This window comes from Alligator mississippiensis, chromosome 5, assembly GCF_030867095.1.
Source record: "Alligator mississippiensis isolate rAllMis1 chromosome 5, rAllMis1, whole genome shotgun sequence".
In the NCBI taxonomy this organism is placed as follows: domain Eukaryota; kingdom Metazoa; phylum Chordata; order Crocodylia; family Alligatoridae; genus Alligator; species Alligator mississippiensis.
The window spans coordinates 210,402,632-210,423,814 of NC_081828.1; the positions used below are offsets into that span (position 1 = coordinate 210,402,632).

The 21,183-nt window shown below is 46.9% G+C and overlaps 1 protein-coding gene across 1 annotated transcript in view; it reads right to left on the bottom strand.

The window, feature by feature from the left end:
- The window catches only part of VILL (villin like), a 48,326-nt gene that overhangs the window by 12,970 nt on the left and 14,173 nt on the right, over nt 1-21,183 (bottom strand). Inside the window, exons 2-13 of the mRNA XM_019499381.2 lie at nt 19,841-19,922; nt 15,373-15,447; nt 11,059-11,255; nt 10,372-10,480; nt 8,658-8,768; nt 7,795-7,994; nt 7,597-7,675; nt 5,770-5,868; nt 4,890-5,043; nt 3,909-4,009; nt 3,270-3,407; nt 1,511-1,669 (exon numbers count right to left, since the gene is read on the bottom strand). Coding sequence (XP_019354926.2) covers nt 1,511-1,669; nt 3,270-3,407; nt 3,909-4,009; nt 4,890-5,043; nt 5,770-5,868; nt 7,597-7,675; nt 7,795-7,994; nt 8,658-8,768; nt 10,372-10,480; nt 11,059-11,255; nt 15,373-15,447; nt 19,841-19,909 — 1,491 coding nt within the window. The 5' untranslated portion in view covers nt 19,910-19,922. The remainder of the gene's footprint in view (nt 1-1,510; nt 1,670-3,269; nt 3,408-3,908; nt 4,010-4,889; nt 5,044-5,769; nt 5,869-7,596; nt 7,676-7,794; nt 7,995-8,657; nt 8,769-10,371; nt 10,481-11,058; nt 11,256-15,372; nt 15,448-19,840; nt 19,923-21,183) is intronic.

Genomic DNA, 21,183 nt, shown 5'->3' on the forward strand with positions numbered 1-21,183 from the left:
GCTACTGGCAATTGCTGGTAATTCAGGGCCCAGAGTAATACAGGCAAAAGAGGCAGGTTCCAGCCAGCTTTGACGTGCAGAAGGAAGATGCTGCACTCTCTGTTTCCCATACCTAGGGCAGCATGCAAAATGGTACATTAGAGGCTATAGGTTAATGGGTGTCCTTTCCTAAAATTGAAGCCATTCCTGTTCCCCTTTCCTGCCTCACCTCTTGCTGCCTTCATCCCTGTACTGCTGCTGGCTAGAGATTGAGGGAATTGGGTTTATTTAATCTGGAGAAGAGAAGACTGAGGGGGGATTTAATAGCAGCCTTCAACTACCTGAAGAGGGGTTGCAAAGAGGATGGAGCTGGACTGTTCTCGGTGGCAGCAGATGACAGAACAAGGAGCAATGGGCTCAAGTTGCAGCAAGAGAAGTTGAGGCTAGATATTAGGAAAAACTCTCTCACTAGGAGGATAGTAAAACACTGGAAGAGGTTACCCAGAGAGGTGGTGGAAGCTACACCCTTGGAGGTTGTTAAGACTCGGCTAGAAAAGCGCTGGCTGGGATGTAGTTGGGGCTGGTCCTGCTTGGAGCAGGGGGTTGCACTAGATGTGACCTCTTGAGGTCCCTTCAACCCTCATTTTCTATGATTCTGTGCACTTATTAATTGTTTTAAAGGAAGCCTTTAGCCACAGGCTACAGCATAGACGTGTGAGTTGTCAGATCCAAGTTGTAGCTACATTTGGTCTGAGAATTCATGACCAAACAGATTTGGTTTGGGGTTTTTTTGTTTGGGGGGAAAGCGTTTGATAAAACTTCCTACAAAAAACCCCCAAACCAGTCTAGATGAAAAAGAATAACAGTCACATTCCTTTGTCTTGGAACAAAGGAAAAAGAAATATAAAAATGGAAAATGACATTTAAAAAATTTTTTAAAAATCTGAAATTGATTTTCCCCCCTCTGAATTTCTGTCTTTTTTAAAGCGTTTGGCTCTGAAGTGTTTTTCCTGCCTAGTGCAGGGGGCTGGACGCGATGATGTTGCGAGGTCCCTTCCAGCCCCTGACCATCTATCAATAACGCTTTGTGAATGCAGAGTTCAAGATGTAGAAATGCAGACATTTCCCACAAAATGGAAATCCTCACCAGCTGTATTCAAGACATGCTGATTCCACAGTGATGGGGCATATGCAGGATCCTGATAGCTCTATTTCTCAGCTTTCCCACAGAAGTAGGAGCAAATCACACTGGGCAGGATTTTCAACCGCACTCAGCCGAGCTCTCCCACTGCATTCAAGTGCTACACCAATGCTGCAGGTTTTTTAAAATATCATTCTTCATTTCTGCATGCCTCAGTTTAACCTGCCTGGTCAGACCACTTGTAATGTTTGCACCATAACCTAAGGTTTAGCCACTCAAAGCTCCTGTTCTTAATTGTATCCCATGACTCTCCATGTGCCATCCCAAACCCTTCCTCTTCCCACAGGTGTTCAATGCCTTCACCTGTTCATAGGTTCAAAGCCCTCTTACCTCATAAATGATCAGAATGCCCTTGAAGATGGCAAGGAAATGGGGCGGCTCCTTGCCCATCGTCACCCGGACCTGCACGGGTTCACCTGCATACTTCCTGTCCAGCTCAATGGCGTTGAGGGCACAGGCTGTGACTTCATCCACAGAGGCATGGCGGCCCTAGGGTCCAAAGAGAGATACCTCGTATCACATTACAGGAGATAAAAGGTCTCATCACGCCCTGCATGTGTAATGGTCGGCCAGCCCCAGGCATTGATCAACAAAGAGCCTGTCTTCATGAGACTAGTTTTACAACCAGGAATTTTTTAACATAATACATTTGGGCTCTTTTAAATGTTGAGCCTTTTGCATTGCATCCTTAAGTTTTTCTGTTCAATCCAGTGGGATAATAACTTGCTGTACAAAAAAACCAAGCATGAGAACAGAGATTCTCACATTTTTCCATGACTCTGAAAGCTGAGGATTTAAAGGAAAAAAGCATGCGATATCCTGAGGTTTGGTGTACAACTATTGGACTCTGCAATACTGAGCGTGCTGGTAAGAGCAGTCCAGAAATGTATCACAGGCTTGATTCTCCCTCCATTAAATACCGTTGTCTCTCACTCCTGTGCAGCTCTGGACTCCTGCAGTTACCTCTGGTGTGCAGCAGTGTCCAACTGCACACCTGCCTTCACTTGGCATATATATTAATGCAAAGTGCAAGGCAGTGGAGAACAAGGTCCCATTTTTGAGAAGTGGAAAGAAAAAGTTATATTTCCACAGAATCCTAGGGTTTGAAGGGAAATTTAGAGCAGTGCTGTCCAACCGGCAGCCCAGGAGGGGTTAAGTTGCAGCTCCCAGGCTTCTGCCTGACTGCTGCTCCCCTCTACAGCTCCAAGGGAGCTCTGGCTGGGAAAGCTCAGTGAGTCTAGGGCTGCATGGGGTCATGATGCAGCGATGGAGGGGGGGCTGGCATGCTATGCAGTGGTAAAAGGTGGGGGCTTGCAGGGGTGTGCAGTGTAGCAGTGGGGGGTGAGCACAAGGTGCAGGGGTGGGAGAGGAGGGCCCATGCAGGCATGCACTGAAACAGGGGGGAGGGTGTGGGTACACATTGCAACAGTAAAGCGGGGGCATCTGCATGGTGTGAGGCCTGAGGGTCCCACAGTTGCCCTGGAGGGGTCCACGGGCATGTGTCTGCTGGTGCAGCCCATGGGGCCTCCAGCCCCTGAACGTGTAGAAGCTAGACAGCCCCGATTAGAATAGTCTAGTTCATCGCCCTGCACAGATGGGATCTGCCGGTCTCCAACCATCCTAGTGATACCGCCTCCAAACATGAAATGCATAAACTCTGTGTAGAATGAGGCAGGAGGACACACCAGGGGACCATCAGGGATCTGGGACAGTGGGGGCATCTCTGCACTTGCAAAGCACAGTGGCTAGAATGGGCTGCAGTGAGGCCCATGCATGCTGCATCCTGAGTGGGTGCCACGTTGCCACCTTACACCCCACTGAACAATACCAATAAGCATAGTCAAGACAAAGATCTTCTTGGTGCACATCTGTCGCACCACGATGCACCTGCCTGGGGATTCTGCACATCTGGATGTTCTGCTTCACAGCAGGATTCCCTTGGGTGGTTTGGGGGCAGTGCAGACATGGCTTGGGGGGGTCCTTGGAAGTGAACACGCTCTTCCAAGAAGAACAGGGGCTCTCTGTCTGAGTGCTACGGGTTTTTTGTATTTTGGGGGGTAGGTATTTCAAACGCTTGGTTTTTACTTACTTGCCACATATAGATAATGTAATGAGGTCTGCCCGATTTCAGGTAGGTGTATAGGACCAGGTAACAGTCACCTCCGTAGAACTGCCCATACATCTTGAGATCCACTGGCCGCATTTCCCGCTCTTCAATCCTCCACACCTACAGAGAAATGCCACAGTGAGGAGCGTGGGATTGTGTTTGTGTGCGTGTGTGGGGGTAGGGAGCGAGCGTTCGTGTGATAGACACGTATGTGACTGCGCTGCAGCCATTTCTCAAACCCGCTGGAGCATAAGCTGGAGTGTCTATGCAAAATGCAACTCTTTGATTCTCTGGTGCTTTATTCTGGTTTTGGCTACGTGATTTCCAGCAAACCTCAGCCTATCTATCATGTTCCCATCTGCCTTACTGGAAAGAAGTGAATGAACTTACTGTCTCCTTTGTTGAGCTAAAATGTCCCTCATCCCCCGACAACAATACACGTGTATTTCAATGTACAATGACTGTTTGAATATCTACAGTTTGCAGGGAGTTGTCGTGCCTCAGGGCATGATGCCACCAGGTCTGTGAAGCAGCTGCTGCCTGCTAAATGGCAGTCTGCTTGGAGATGCCCCAAGAACTGCTTCCTGCGGGTGAGAAAGTTGTCTGGAAAGTGCTTCTCACCTCAACTTTCCCGGAGGCGTCGTCTGCCATTCTCTGTTCAGCAGCCAACTCTGGTCTGGCGTGTAGCTGAGTGACATCAAACTTCACCTGATCCACCTTGGCTGCACATGTAACCACAGCAAATGCATACAGCATAAATAATGCACACAGATTCACATATACACACAATTCTTATAGACAGGAGAAAAACCTAGCTTATCATTATTTCAAAACAGTCACACCATAAGTAAGGGAGCATCATTTGATTAAGAGCTCAGATATCCTATTGTTTACTACCTAAGATCTGGGTGATAACTGACTTCTGGGACAACATTAGCCAATCATACTGCATTTTCAAAAATGTGAACTTTGATTAGCCGCAATGAGTTCCATTCAAAATGATACTAATGGTAAAAATCCTAACTTTTATACTATACCAAAATTATACTAACCTTAAAAAAAGATTCATGTTTGTTTTCAGGCTGTTTAGCTCCGTTTTAACACGGTTACATTTTCAGCGTTCAGCACAAAGAGAGAAAGAAAGAAAATCACAGGGGGATTGCTACCTGTCATTGATAAAAAACATTCACCATCTGTGCAACTAAACCTATTTCATTCCAGCTTCAACATCTACTGTTGGTCAAATCAATGTTTTCCATGTTGAACCAACAAACTGTAATATTCATCCTAACAGAAGAAAATGTACCAAATTCAGTATAATGACATCGGTACAAATCCAGAATAATTCCACTGATATCAGAGAAGCCTTAGATCTATGCCAGAGTAAATGAGAGCCAAATTTGGTCCAAAATCTACTTATTTAATTTTTAGATTGGATTTAAGAAGATTGAAGATAGAGGTCAAAAGAACAATGTGCAATAAGGATTGGAAACAATCAGTGTGAAAGACGTTCCCTCCCCAAGAAAGCAGACAGCAGCTCCCGATCCACGGCGCTGAAGGGAGACAAAGAACAGTTCTTGGTGGCTCTGGGGAAGGTCTCACCAATTTTGCCAGTAGTGTAGATTTTGCCCAGCCCTTGGCTTTCATCCTTTTCTGTCCACTTCTGGAAGAGCTGCTTGAACATGGCTGACTCTGCGCAATCATTTATCACTTCTATGTTGGTGGTGGCAGGATAGCCCTTGGCTTGGATGAAACCCTAGAGGGATTAAAAAAGGACTTCAGTGAAGGCACGCAGAAGCATGACGACTGGACGGCAGGCGCTGAACCTAGCCCATACTCCAAAGACCCTCAGCTTGACTCATTTACAAGATTTCAAAATTGTTTTTGAAGTGTAATTCAGCAGGCCCAGAAACCTTGTCCTAGAGGCTATGAGTCTGGGAAGGCACCCACACATGGGACTTGGGTTAACAGACTGTTTTTACAGGCTACTTTTTCCTATGGTCTTTGCTTCTACCTACTGACTCAAGTGAAAACTGCATGCTGTCCTGCCCACAACATTTTGACCCTGGATTAGCTGACTCAAGTAAAGAATGGACCTTCTTGCCCTAGGGTGAAAGATCAAACCCTACATCTGTAGGATACTTTGCAAATCTCAACTCCCTATTCTTGTTTAGGACTTACTCCTAAATGAACTGAAGTCAATGAAAAGACTTGTTGACTGCAGCAGAGCTGGGATTGGGCCCTGAGGCATCTAAATAAGCAGCCTGTTTTCCATAGGGGCCAAGCTCCCAAAAGTTCCCTGTGACTTCATGCAAGCAACATAATGTTGGCTTTAGCTCATTTTTCCTGAATTGTCTATTCAGTTATCACATGAGAAAACAAGCCAGCTCCTGTTGATCGTTGCTCAACTGTGATCATCAGTGAAACCTGGGCCAGTTCTTAGTTACTTTCCTTAGCAGATTGTTTGAAACAGAGGGCTTACCAGAGCTCGGTTGAAGGCTTGTTTCTTTTCCTCTTTGGAGGAGTCCGTTCCTCTCCAAACATAGATCTTAAAACCTCCTTGGTCCAAAATGTGACAGTCCTGAAGCAAAACAGAGCAAACAGATTAAATACTCCAGTTAGGCAAGGCTCTTTCCTCCTTACCAAGCTGTCCTTTGATTTTTGATGTAGACTACAAAATGTTGGACCCATTTTCCAGTGAGGGTGCAAAGGTAGCTGCATTATTAATGGAAAGTGGGGAGGATGCTTCCTAGTCTAGATGCGGTCCTGAAGTCCTGGCAGACTTGCAGCATCATGGCATTATAGCATGCAACAGGGACTTTGCATCTATGCTGAAAAGATGAGTGTTGGACTATTAAAAGGGGAAAAAGTGATTAAGAGAGAAAAGCCTTGTCATTTCTATAGAGGTGACACATCCAGAGCATGGTGCCCTGCCACCCTTACTGTGGTCTTTGCTTTCCACTGGCTGCAAAGGGCTGGGGAAAGAACGCTCCTTATGCAACCTAAATAGAGGAGACGGTGGCAGCTGACTCCCCCCCAGGAGACTACTCATGTTGTAACAGCCCGGTTTCTGCTGGAAGGAATAAGTGGGAATAAAGTTTATATCATCTTTAGCCTGAACTTCCCACCTATACATGAAGAGGAGGCTATTCACATAAATAGGTTTGAAGCACATCCAAGTATGTCAGAACGATGGACTGGAAGGGCCCTGCAGGGTCACAGACTCAAGAAAAGTAGAGCTGGAAGAGACCTCCAGAGGTCATCTAGTCCAAACCCCATCAAACCTAGTCCCCTGCTATCTCAGGCAGCATATGGTTCCTTATCAAGCCCCTTTGTCAAACTAGGGTCTTTGCCCCCACTGCTGCTATTAGGAGCCTGTTCCACAACCTCATTACCCTGAGAGTTAGACACCTTCTTCTAATTGCAAACCTAATTTACCTGTGGTCAGATCATCTCAATTTTTTTTTCTTTATAGTTCCATCATAGCCACTGCCAAGGGCTCATAATCTTGGGCTGTGAGGCAGGTTATGCCATCCCTCACAGCTGCATCCATCTACTGTCAACGATTGGCCATCAAGGAATGGGTGGGCAATCTTGGACAAGGGTGGCTCCAGCCTGTTCCCATTAAAGACACTGGCTAGCTTGCAATACAGAAGCTCCCAGCTCTTTGCAAAGGGCCCAGACATGACATGCTTGCACAGATGCCAATAAAGCACACTCTTACACTGATGCAAACAGAGCAGATGCACAATGCATAGCCCTACACTGGTATCACTTATTAGACTCCATGAAGAGTTACCTGAAAAATTTCAGGGGAAATGACTTAGGCTTTGTCTGCGTGCTTTTATCCTCGGGTAGCCCTTTGGCTCAATGAAACGGGTTACTACCAGCTCCTTCCTCTCAGTAGCAAGATAGTATAAAAGCACCTACTTCAGCAGCTTCCCCGGGAGAACGGGTTGTCTGTCTGCTTTGGACACCAGTGCCACTCACACCAGTGTACAAAAATAATGTAAGTAACCACATTATAAATGTTTGCAGTGACCCAAAACCTAGGTTTCCCATGGCCTGCTGCTCAGATTGTGTCATGGCAGGAAAGGCAAGTGGAGGGACGGAAGAAAGATGGTTTGGACAGGCTAAAATCCATGAAGGCTGTGCTTTTGCATCTTCATGACTGCACAGTCATAACACCTCCAGGCCCCAAGCAAGGATCAGGGCTCCACTGGGCATGTGCTATACACACAAGGGGACGGTCCCTGCCCCAGAAACCTTATGACTGTCACACCCTCCGCACAGCCCAAGCATCTCTCACCTCATGTCGGAGGAGGTCTTGCGTCAGGGGCCGGGTGGCGATTTCCTGCACCACCAAATCGTTGTCCTTCTCGTAGACACTAGAGGAGGTAACGAGCAGAGTGAAGAGTCACAGAGACCTGGGCAAGAAAGGATTCTCCGCTTGGGAGAGCCACGTGCAGCCTCCAAGCTTGGGCTCGGGGGCCTCCTGCAGACTTACTGGTAGAGCCGGACGTTGGCCTTCTGCAGCTCGTCCGCTTTCATGTCCGGGGTGGCGCTCCGGAGCTCCCCGCGCCTCTCCCCCAGCACGGTTTTCATGATCTGCATGAGGTCCGGGGAATCCTTCTCGTTGTCAATGATGCCGATCTGGGCACGGCCACCTCTCTCACCATCCCTAATGCTACGAGCCAGAGCCATTCCCTAGGAGACAATCATCTGGTTGTAAGTCCAATGAAAAGGCTCCTCTTCGGTCTCAGGGGCTGTCAGATCAGGGACACAGTCAGGACTTCAGCATTTCAGTCCAATTCAGTATTGTGGGACATGCTGTCTGGTTGGGATATGCAGGCACAAGGTGGAAACACGGACCTGAGGCACCTGAATTACAGCTCTCATCATACACCAAGGCGGTATTTCCAAATGCTTCAGCCATGAAGTAACAGCTCACCTCATGCTGCCCACATTGGACTTGCCCCCTCTAACGTAGATAAGGATCCTGCACCTGGTGGCATTTCTAGCTTTCTGTCGTACAGCCAGAGCGATGCATGGGCAGCTTAAGTCACAGACCCTCAAAGGCACGAACTCCCTAACTCACATTTCCATCTATTGCAATGGGAGTTTGGAGACCTGTGCCAAGGTGACATTTTTTCACAACTATTTAGTTGGTCTACTAAAGGATATCACCTCCCCAAGAGCTCTGATTACTTTAGCTCTCTACCTGGGTTTTCTCTGCTTCTGAATGCTTCGTTAGTGTTAGGCCAGTGGGCTGGCTACTTTGCAAACCTCATTGTTCATTGTTTTTCTCCATTTTTTTCTTCAAGCTTTGAAAACACCCCAAATAAACCCAAGGGGGAGGTTGTAACTGACCCTGGACTTCTCAGCGTTGTTGCATTCAGGCCCGTTCCACTGGATCAGCACCTTGCCAAGGTCCAGCAGGAAGACATCCCCCCTGTTGAAACTGTCCCAAGACAGATCCACCTGTAACAAGAGACCAAAACAGCTGGTGTTAGCAGGGAACAAGGAGAGAGATAGAAAACCGACTTCTGGGGAAACAGCAGTGGGCAGAAACAATGTGTTCATTTTTCTATGCAAATTCCATCACTATCAGCGACGCTGTTTTTCATGTATGAAATGAGTGGGAAACGCAACTTGGGTTTTTTTTAGATCTGAAGGAGACCGTGTCTGATGAATGCATTTGCATATCCTTCTTCTGAAATGTCTTGTTCATACATAGCTTTTTTGATAAAGGCTGCAACTTCTGTGAAGGGCTTTGTGAAAGGATATGCAATTGGCTGGACCTCGTGGCCATTACCTTCTCTCAAAAAAACTGCACCCCCTGAGGCTCTCAAGCCATGAAGGAAGGTCCTTTGAGCAGAGATGGTTAGAGCAGGCAATTTCAGGACAAACAGAAAGGCCTTGGCCCCTGTCCCAAGAGATGGTAATCCAAGGTTTCGATCCTGCATCGAGCAGTGCACAGGACTTTGTGAGGTCCCACTGAAGTCTAAGGGTACACCAACATGGGACAAGGCAGCTGGATGCGATGCACTAGCTCGCGTGTTGGAGTACAAGGCAGCACTGTGCAGAGATATCTAAGCCAGCTTTTGTAGCTAGAAGCAGTAAGCCCCATTAGCATGGTGCTGGGCCCAGACTCATGCACATGGATATGAATGTGGTTGAACTGCCTTCGGGTCTCGAGCAGTGTGTGCAGAGCTAGCTCTTCCTGGCACTGCCTGGGACTGTACGGACACACTCAGACCAGAAGTGTGTCAAACTTAGCACATGTTGTTCCTGGATTAGGGTCTAATGTTAGGGTTAATGTGATGATAGGGGGAAGGGAAGACATAACAGGGGCCACAGCAATATAATGATGTGATGCCCTAGGCTGGATGCACTGCTTGTCTTGGTAATCCAATGAGAAGATGTTCAAAAGACAACACAAAATATTCTTTATCCTATTAGGTTGCTATATGGTGCCCTCCTATAATAAATAGTACGATATTTATTATATCAATAAATATTATGAAATACCTCAATCTGTAGCAGCCGCTTGGGAATTAGTGTGAAATGCATGAAAATCCCAACAGTTTTCATCCAGCTCCTACTTAGAAGGCCAACCCAATACCCGGCTCGGTTTGGATCGTGTTAAGAAATCCTTGACTTCGAATGAGAATAACAAGCCTGTCAGCTATTCCCACTAATAGCATTGTAAATCCATTGTCTTTGACAGAATTATTCCCAATTTACAGCAGTGTACAAGAGAGGAAAAAAATCAAGATCTGCATTTGCCAGGACTTGTTCCTGATCTTACGTGAAGTATGAGCAGCAACACTGCTGAGATTTAAGGGCCATATGGTTGAGTGGTTCAGCATTAGCTTTGGTGGAACCGGGGTGACCCAACTAAAGATATGGCCTTCTTGAGTAACATGGGTGTAAAACCGGAGTAAGCCAGATCCAGATCTAACCCAGATTTTCTCAAGAGGTAACTCCACATGAAAGGACCAGTCCTAATACCAACCAACTGCACTGGGCACAGGCAGCTCATCTCAGGTGATCTGCAAGAACGAAGTACACTTGTACTTACCTCTGTGGCTGATACATGCTTCTTCCCCTTGACCTGAAGGAGGCGTTTGATGTTGTACACATTGGTCTCCACATGCTTGAATCCTGAAGCTACCCCACCCCTCTTGTAACTATTGTGAGGAAGAGAATGGAGAGGGTCAGAATTAGAGGTGTTCAAGAAAAGCATCCTCTTCCAAAAGAAAAATTCAAGGTTTTAATGAAAAAAAAAATCAGACATATTTCAGCCAAAAGCCCAAAATGTGGTGTGGGAAATGCTGCCACAATCTCCCCTACCGGCCCGACTCCCTGGTAGATCTCCATCTACCACGATGCTCCCTGGTTTTCCCTATTGCCTAACAAGAGTTGCCTTGAATCTGGTGGATTTATTAGTAGTCTTGATTTATAATAGCCTGAGACCAGAATTGCACCCCTGGTGCTGACTTTGATTTACAAGGCTCTGAATGGTGCGTTTACTGGCTCTCTAAGGGGAGAATCAGGGTTTTCGAGTTCAGGTCTCGGTACCAAGGGCTGTCCCTCAGGTCATCCAGATGTGAATGGATACCAGGTTACTTAGGCTGGTAGAGCCAGATGTGGTACAAGTCGCGTCACTCCATTGTGAGCTGCTGGTCATCTCAGCTCAGGGGATCTTCTGACTCTTTATTATGATTTTTAATGACGTGTTTCCCTGAATGGGAATTGTGCCACTCACATGATGCCTTTTCGGAAATAGCTCTTGAAGGTTTCCGACTCATAGCCCTGCACTTCCCGGTGCTGCACTGGGCTCCCCCCAAGCTGGCTGTCCATCTGGGTGACGTATAAGGCTGCAGCACCCTGCTCATCCTGAGAGGAATCCTTGCCGATCCAAAAGTGTAGGTCGGTGGTGAAACCATTGGAGGTTTTCTTGTTCTTGAGAAGACAAGAAGAGAGTTAAGAGGAGCTCAGAGGTGAAGGTGAAGGGGCTGGGAGAGTGCAGAGTGGGACAGTGCAAATACCCTTAGGCCTGTAGTCCAGGAACAAAAATGGATTGATGTCTGCAGTGTTATTTAGTGAACTGGCATAAACAAGAGAGAGTCAGATCATGGAGCGCTTACTCCGAGACAATCTCATTAGTATCAGGGTAATTATGCCAGAACAAGGCACTTAGAAACCCAAGTGTCCTCCATGCAAAACTCAGCGTGGGGTCAACCTATTCGTGTAGAGCCTTGTACTAGACGACGAAGCCCCTGGGAAGTGTGGCTTGACTTCCAGTGGAACAGGAGCAGTCCCTCAATGAACTCTCTGAGGGCTTGATTCAGGAAAGCACTTAGTAGGACTTAAGCCCAGGCTTAAAGATAAGCATGTACTTAAGGGTTACCTACCTGAGGTGTTTGTATAGTCCTTGTTAAAGACAACCATTAAACACCTTTGAATTTTTCATGTCTCACTTAACTTCTGGCAGCTAATGAAGTGCTATCATTCCCAATTTCCTAAAGCACCAAGACTTGCTTGACTTGGTCAACAGTGAAATCTTTGCTGAGAGCCAGTCAACTTCAACAATTTTTGGCTTAGAAAAATGTTCAAAATGAAACATTTGGACCTTAGAGCCAGGATTCTCAACCAGGATGCCACGGCACCCTGGGGTGCCTTGAGCTCCTTTCAAGGGTGCCACACAATGTTAGTAATATTAGGTGTGCAAACGTGATTCGCAAGATAAACCCAGAGATTTCTAAAAGAGTCTGCAGTGTTAAAAGCATGCGAACCTCCAGCAGTCTCCAACTTCTTTCAAACAAACATTGTTCTGGGATTTTTCTGTAGTCAAAAAACAGGTGAAAACTAAGAGCTGACAGTTTCTGAAGGGTGCCTCAAGTCTAGTGAGGGATGAGTCTAACGAGGGATGCCTTGAGTCGAAAAATGTTGACAGTTACTGCCGTAAAATAGAAATTTGCTTTATTTTGTATTAGAATCGATCATGATGAAAATATAAGAAACCAAATTAAAAAAAAAAATGCTGTGGTTAAGATGTCTTGATTGGCTTTTTCTACCTTTTCTTTTTGTGGAAAACACTGGGATCCCATTCTTATTTAGAAGGGGAAAATATTCAACCTATCAGTGTCCCACAAAATCAGTGGCGTAACCAGGCTGGGGTAACGGGGACAGATGCCCCAGGCGCCAACTTCAGGGGAGGTGGAAAAACCCAGCTGCCATCACTGCTGCACAACTGTGTTAGCGATGCCAACGGGACGTCGCTGGTGCCCTGTGCGAGGCAGCTGCCCCAAGTGCCTGGCTGTGTCCCTACACCGCTGCACAGAATAGAGACACTGTTTCCTGACCCAGTCTAATCACCAGGATACAGTCTTTGATTACATCTTTGCATGCTGGTTTTTTCCATAGGACTCAGCCTCTCTGAGTGCCAGGTGGGAGAATGAAGGGTGCATGGATATTTATAAATTCAGATGTGTCTTAACTGTTGTGTGCTTGATTTTGCAACCTCAGTGACTTTTGTTCAACCAATGGGGTGCAAGGCGTGCGGTGTGGTGCCAACCTACAGAATAAAGAGTACCCGCCTTGCCACCGGAGAATTAACACAAAATGCATGTGAATTCCTGCTACTTTGAGCACATGCCTACCACCAACCAGCCTACGTGCATTTGTGGTTTACACACTGCCTATTGTAATTCATATTATCGTAGCAAAGCCTGTTCGCTGAGTAAGAAAGGCCGAGTCATCTGAAAACAGGTGTGCTTATTATTTCAAGCCTGGTGCCAGATATTTTTCACCACCTCCCGCGATAAGGCCTGCCACCCCCCAAGGAAGATAAAAAAACTAATTTTATAAAACAGATTTGACACTAAATTCTGTTTATCTGTTTTGTACTCTGATACCACCGTGATAAGCACTAGTAGGAGAGCCTGAAGACGGTGAAACCTAATGCCTTTAAATGCAGCTGATTTAATTTGCAATGAAATCCTTCAATTTGAAGCCAGTTTTGAAAGAAGATCAGTCCTCCAGTAATCTGTGCCTGAATAGTTGATAGTCTAGATATGAGACCCAGCCCAGAGAGGATATTACTCCTGTACTTTCTCCAGGTGGGCAAGAGAGGTCCAGGGAAATGATGGGCTTTCCTCTGTGGGGAAGCTACTGGGAAGTATGCTGGCATGACAGCTTCAGTGCGATAACAGCTACACCACATTGACTCCCGGTGCGGATGCATTTCTGCAACACTAAATTTGCCTGAGTGCAGCTTAGCTTAACCTGTCTCCAAAGTGCACTTTAATATTGCTGTGCACAGAATAAGGATGTCCGAAGGGTAAGCTAGCACAAAATACTTGTTCCAACCTTTCTCCCTTTACAGACAAGCCCAAGGTGACCCGTCCGAGGTCACAGAGACCATCAGCGCCCTGTGTCAGCGTGGAGCTGAACCCTAGAGCCACAGCGTGGGAAACAGGTTTCCCATCATGGCATTGCTTTTCTTCTCTCCAGATTTCAAAACATGCCCGCTGTCTTCTCAGGATGAAATCAAGATATTTTTTCCAGGTGAAAAGCTGAGAGAGAGACATGGCCGAGCAGCTTGTGTGATAGCCAAAATTCCCAGGAGAGGGTTCAGCTTGGACAAGCTGGTGTTTGCTGACAAAGAAGTCACGCCACCAACTTCCCAACCAGCTTCATCTCAATGAGATGATCTGAGACTCGTGCCTTGACAGCACAGACTTTCCACTACACCGAGTTTCCAGGGAAGTGGCTGTGAGTCAGGATAAATGGTCTGACTGCGTTGTTCAGAGGCACGGGGCCTGCATGCCTGTCCCAGGACGCACAGTGGTGCCCAGGACTGCAGCAACGCCGACGAGAGGGAGGGAACCCCGGGCCTCCCCTGATGTTTCACAGGATCTTGTAGGAGCCGCCCAGTGAGTCACCGAGCAGCTGGGAGGCTATATTCAGGCCGTGCCTACTGTGGAAAATGAGGCTTGTCTCAGCATGAACAAGCTGATTCTCAGCTGTGAAGAAAAGGGGAAAAAAAGTTTCCACAAACAAGCCGTCTTCCAGGGAATAAGCACCTTTGTTGCAGCTCTGCCTTCTTTATCATGCAGAACATGCAAGAACGCTGCTCCGGGCTGTAAAATCAGGCTCTCAGTAGGATGGTGCTTATGGAGATAAAAGACTTCCAGGGTACTAATGAGTCTCTAACATGCCACCCCGCCCTGCTTTCTACCTGACTTCGTGGCCACCACCTCTCTCCAAAGTTCACGGGGCAGTGGCGGATCTCGAGCGGGTGCAACTGCAGCCCTCTTGGATTCCCGCTCCATGCAAAGTTAAAACCAACTGCATGGCAGTGGCTGCAGCATTTCTATTCAGGCAGCCCTGCAGGATTTAATTGACTTCATGGCTCATAATCTCCCCGATCCCTTCTAAACTCTGCAGTCCACAGGTGTTAACGACCCTCTCTCCTCTGCCAATGCTCTGGACTTCCACTAATCAAGATACCCTTTCTTCTGCAATTCTGCACTTTGTTAGCTGCTCTGGATCACATAGCTCCCATTTCACAGCCCTGCAGACTTGTTAACTCTAGCTAAAAATATCATTAACTCAGGTGAACATCAGCTCAGGTATGGATATAACTTCCAGTGAAGCACTGCACTGTCAACAAGCTCAAGATGGTTAGGTTTTGTTTGATGAATCTGAAAGAGATGCTCGTTTAATTCTAATGACAACAGGACTAAAGAAACAACAGCTTTTGATTAGGCGTGCCTCATTTGTTGTGCTTTGTTTTTATACATAATGTAAGATACAGCAAATTAATGGATAGTCCAATAAAATTATTTTTCCTTTGATCTTAAACTGAATAATACAGCCTTAGGCCCCCAGCATATTAGTAAAGCTTCTAGCTTCTTTTTACCTAGATAAAAACGTGTGTTGCTATATGTCATGATACGCCAGACCGTCTGCACCCCACTCTTCAAAATCCTACATCCACCCGTGCACAGGGGTTTGATGAAATAGTGCAGAGCTGGCCACCTGCACGACACTGGTCTATGTTCTCCGTACTTACATGTAATACGATGTAACAGTCCCCTTCAAAAAATGTCCCATAAGCCTTTTCCGAAAGAGGAACCATTTTCATTTTCTGCAAGAAAATAGGACAGGCCAGCGGTCAAAACAACATGCGTGTGGAAAGCATCTGGCTGTCATCCAGCCACGGTAACAAACATGGCATCCCTTTCTTCCTGTAGGATAATAAGCACAGCTTAAACCTAGGAAGTGTGAAAAGCAAAATCCGGGCCCCACTGAAGTCAACAGACTAGTCATTGCCTCTAATGGAGCCAGGATTCTTCCTCCAGTGCCCAAGACCCTTGATGAAGGCTTTTCAGAGCATGAGCATCAGTCCAGGGGAAATCACATCATCCCTGTTCTCCCCCATCCTTATCTGTCCACTTTAATGGCAAGCTTTGGGGAGCAGGGCTTGTCTCTCGCTGTCTGTCCGGCCGGTGTCCGGCACAGTCAGGTCTCTGCTCATAAATAAAAGTAAAACATGATAACAAAAGGACTGTGAATCACTGGAACCAGCGTTCGGTAATGTCACACCCCCCATCCAGTGATCTATCGACAGTAGTAGGTCTTCTGCCTCCTGCTCAGGCACTCCAAAGCCCATTGAAACAAGTGGGAAGACTCTACCATAATTCATGTGGCTCTGGCTCAAGTTGCTAGTCCTGTAACTCAAAGGAGAAAGGCTCACACATTTAGCATTGCTGGGCTCGAATTCCAACTAGGTTTTTGGCCTAAACCACGCTGGCAATAGCAAAAGCTTCATCTGTGGCATTTGATCACTAGGGTGTTTAGTAGGGCCATGGTGTTTGATTGCTAGAGGACGGGTGTTTAGTAGGGTCATGCTTGGGAGGTCACACATCTTCTCACGGAGGTTAGAGGAGCTTTCCAGGCTTTCCTCAAGCCCGTGCTGAGTTTTCCACTCCACCTTTAACAAGAATGCAAAACCAGGCAAAGCCACTGAGATCAAATAAGGCCCAGTAATGGGCAGCTTGTGACTCAGTTGGTATTTGCAGAAGCACATACTTGGGCTAGCCCTGATACTGAATGGGTGTGGGCAGACATGGACAATGAAGTCCTCACACACCGCACACCGGGTACACAATGACATATTACTGTAATTTCCCAAGGCAAATGTTCTGGTTTGGGTTGTTCTTGTAGCAGGGCTTTCACTAGCAGCTGCTAGAAATGCCATGATTAGTGTGCGAGCACTTTCACGGGGAAGGAAGCCTAGAACAACTGGCTTCTTTAAGCTAGAGGAGAAAGGCCTAAAAAGAAGGCGGTGATTACAGGTTAGTCAGACACATTTGTGTTAGAAATAAGGCTCAGATTTTTTAACTGAGGGTAATTCGCTTTTAGAACAAATGACCATGGGAAGTAATGGATTCCCCATCTCTTGGTGTCTTCAGACCAAGACAGGCTTTAGTTAAACAAGCTACAGAGTCTAATCCAGGTCTAGTGGAGGAATGGTGTGATGTGGGAAGACAGATCAGATGAACCAGTGCTCCCTTCTGCCTATAAAATTTGAAGCTTTAGACAACCACAAAGGGGACAAAGCAAGGATGGACCAGTATCTGAAGGACAAAGGGGACTTCCTGAAGCAGACTCAGGATGAAGTTCAGAGAAGGAAGGATTTGGGGTGAACATCCCCAAATTCTCCTTCCACGATCCTTTTGGCCACGGCAGCGCATTCCCCAAGGAAATGGTAGAGACTCCACTGGCTGGGACTTTTGACATAAAAAAGAATTAAAATGCACTGTCAGGACAATCCTGTATTGGCAAGTGGTGGTGCGCGGGGGGGTGAACTGGGTGACTTAGTAGGCTTTATTTCTTCTCTGCAATCTAGATCCCTAATTGTGTGGGTAATGCTAATGATCACAGGTTGTGTAAGAGGAATTCTACCGGGGAGATTATGAGCATCCTAAGGGCTGGGGGTCAGAAGAGGCAAAAGACAGATAAATGTGTGCACATATATCAAAACAATAGAGACACATCCTGCCCTGGGCCCCTCCAGAGCCCAGCACCTCTCTGGCAATATCATCTGCAAGTCAGAAGGAGATGGTCCATCATGCCCTGCATTTGCCTGGGAACGGCCGACTCTGCCTGTAGGGTGGCATTTTAACAAGCAGCCCAAAACTTCAGGAACGCTTTCCAGTTCTTCAAAGCCCTTTGTTAGATAAGCACTGCTTATGTGCAATGAAGGGACACCACAGAAAACAGTTCAGACCGATGGTACCCTTGCTGTCCCGTCCCCTTCTTTGGATCTCGTGCTCCATTTGGCACATATGGAGTTAACAAGACATCCCAATGCAATGTCTGTGTTTGGGGTTGGCTCTCCACACACACACACACACACACACACACACACACACCCCCCTCTGTGGGCCTGAGCTGAGCAGCAGTGCAGGTTCCCAGGGCACCGCAGTTATCTGGAATTCAAGCCATACATGTTTCAGATGGCCTGACTGGTTTCCCCACATGCCAGCGTATCCCGTGTACTTATAATCACGGCTTTTTTGGTAAACAGCTTGACACAATATTTAACAAAAAGAAAGGGAAATGGCAATGACTTTTGCATTATTCAGATGTTACCACCTTTCAGCAGAACCCTCTTCTGTGAGGACTGGATCAAGCCAGGCGCTGACCTTGCTCGGAAGTGAACACAGACAAGGCCACCGGACTTACTGCAGCGGCTCACTCAGGGCGACCCACCAAAGTGCACTCAAAGAGGGGAAGCAAAGGGAATAAGAGCAAGTACAGCATGGGAGTGTCTTCATTAGATAAACTAGTAGCTGTTGGGCAGCCAGAGCTGGCACCAGGGCATTCACATTAGGCCTGTGCAAAACGGCAAGTTTTCAATTCTGATTTGGCCGATTTGGAGGGACAGTAATTCGATTTGGTGATTCGAGTCACTGTCCTGATTTGATTAGGCCAAATTGGATTTAAAGATTTGGCGCCAATTCAGAGATTCTGCCATAGGGTACACAGGTTTCCCTTGCATAAAACCAACCCACTATATAACAGTTAGGGACAGGTTCCCAAGGCGGTGAGGGAGGGAGGGAGTAAGGCTGGGACTAGGGAAGGGGTGGGGGGAGTGGTGCCATTCCCAGGCCTGCAGCCCATGCCAGCTGCCTGCACCGTGCTCCGCCTGCACCCATTCACCCCAGCTCCGGGGCTGTGCCATGCCATGGTGCAGGCAGCTGGTGCTGGCTGCTCCCAGAGCCACTGCAGCTGGTGCTGGGGGGACTGGAAGCAAGTGGAGCCCCAGGCAGCACGGGATGCAATGCAGCTTGTCCGCACTCCCCCCGGCCTCTGCTGCAGTGGCTCCGGCCCACGGGCCACGTTTTGCCCACCCCTGTCCTATGTGCTCTGCAGATCAAAGATGGTCTCCTTCTTCAGGGACAGAACTGGGACCTTGGATAGCTAGACCTAAATCCTGACTGTGCCACAGACTCCCAGCATGACCTGGAGCAGATCTCTCAGCTGTAATGTGGGATGATATTTCTTTTATCACATCTATTTAGAGCAGAAGTTCTCAACCTTTATAGACTCAAGGCACACCTCGGAAAGTGCCAGCTTAGTTTTCACTTGTTTTTTGACTAGAGAAAAATACTAGAGCAATTCTTCTGTTAGAAAGAAACTCAGAAAGACCGCAAGAAGTCAGAAGGTTTTTAACACCATGTGGATTCCTATTAGAAATCTCTGGGTTTATCTTGTGAATCATGTTTGCATGTCCAACAGTGTGTGGCACCCTTGAGATGATCTCAAGGTACCCCAGCTGCTGCAACACCCTGGTTGAGGATCACTGATTCAGATGGCAGCTGAGTACAGAGATCATCTGTTACTATGTGCAGGAGCATCACTCTGAACAGTAAGCGCCCTAGGGACTACCAAAATAAAACAACTTTACTCCCATCACCTACCATCTCTAGTCCAGTGATTGCCAACTAGTGTACCTTAGCACCCTAGGGTGTCATAAGACCCTTTTAAGGATGCCATGTGGTGCTGTGCAATATTAGGACTGTTATGTATGCAAACACCTAGCTAAGGTTCACAAGATAAACCCAGAGATTTCAAGTAGGAATCCACAGTGTTAAAAACAATTCTGAGCTGCTGTGGTCTTTCCGAGTTCTTTGCAACAGAAGAATAACTCTAGTATTTTTCTGTAGTCAAGAAATGAGTGAAAACTAAGAGCTGGCATTTTCCAAGGCGCGCCTTGAGTCTAAAAATGTTGAGAACCACTGATCTAGTCACAACTATTCTTGCTTTATATAGGAAAGCTGAGCAGTAATATATTGTTGAAAGCCACATAAGGGAAAGGGGCAAAACTGGGAATAGAAGTTGGGGTGCCTGATTTCCATTCTTGCTGTGACAGCTACAGAGCCGTCCTCTGTCTCCAGCACAGCTTTCATTGCATTGATTTCTTGTCACCCAGAAGCACATGCACAGATGGGGAATGTACCCTTGCATTGTACCTCAATGATCCATATCTGCAGTCCCAGCTTTCCCTCGATTGGTGGGAGTGCTACGTCAGCGTCCGTCATTCTGCTGGTGGAACTGGAGGAGAGAGATGCAAAAAGGGGAGAATAAATAAGTGTAAAGTTTGGGGAAACTCGAGGTCAAATGACAGTGAGGTGCATCTGCTTAGATTCACTCCTAAGAATGAAATCCCTGTAGACTTCTGCTGTATTTATGCATTACATCTGCAAGGGTAGGATGCTCCCACTCTGGCTTGTTACCATCTTGCATTGGGTTTGAGCACCAGAAAGAGCTCAATGAGATGCCAGGCACAGGAGTCTGGAGCTGGAAGCTGGTGCTTCGACACCCTGCTGGCTTTCTGCGTGTGCCACATGGTGTGGCAGAGCAGAACTGGCTGTTTGCCTGGAATCCCAGCCCTGATTTTTCACCTACCCAAGTTTCTTTTCCACGTGCAGCACAGAACACCTCTACATAAAACACCCTCTGTTCCAGAAGGTGTCCAGACTACATAGATGGGATTCACTTAATCAACCAGACACATGCAGCTCCTTTTTTTTGGGTAGAACTCAATAGCCAATCATTGTTTCATATCATTACACAGTAATTTAAAGCCAGGAAGTGCCAAGGGATGCATAAACCAATGAGCTCTACAGGGAAATTTAGGCAAAATGCAATTTAATCAGGGTACTAGGGCTGACACTCGTAATCTATATTTTGAGCAATAGACCTTTGCTACAACAGTGACACATTGATGGTTTGGTTGTCATTGCTGTGACTGCTCCTCCTCGCAGCTGCGCAGAGACAGCAGAGATCCCTACTACTACCATCCAGAGGAAAGCCTCCCTCCGTAGAGGATCTATGACATGCAGGTGACCAGTTTTTAATCTAGCCAAGAGACGGTGGTAGAAGACACAGGCACCAGCAAGCTCATTGCAGCATTTACAGTCTTTAGGCCAAAAATTCCCATCCACTCTCTCCCCCCATTAAGGTGCCGGGGTGCAGCAGCTGTCGGCAAGACACGATTTACTAGCTTTTATTTTTTTCATTAACGCACCAAGCCAATTCTTCCTCTCTCATCCCATTTGTGTTGTTATGACAAAATTTACTATGATACTTGGGCCGAGAAAAAAACAATACTTGGATTGCATTTTATTGTCTGCCTGCTTTCCTCCTGAACGAAAGACCTGCTTCGACTAGAGCCAGCCAGCCCTGCCCCTCGCATGCTTCCTGGTTTTTTCTTGAGCCCTGTGTATTTATATCTCAGAGGGCAGCATATTATTGTTGAGCATAAAGTTGGCCAAGTCTCAGACCTGTCCGATAGCCAGGCAAAATAAGAGAT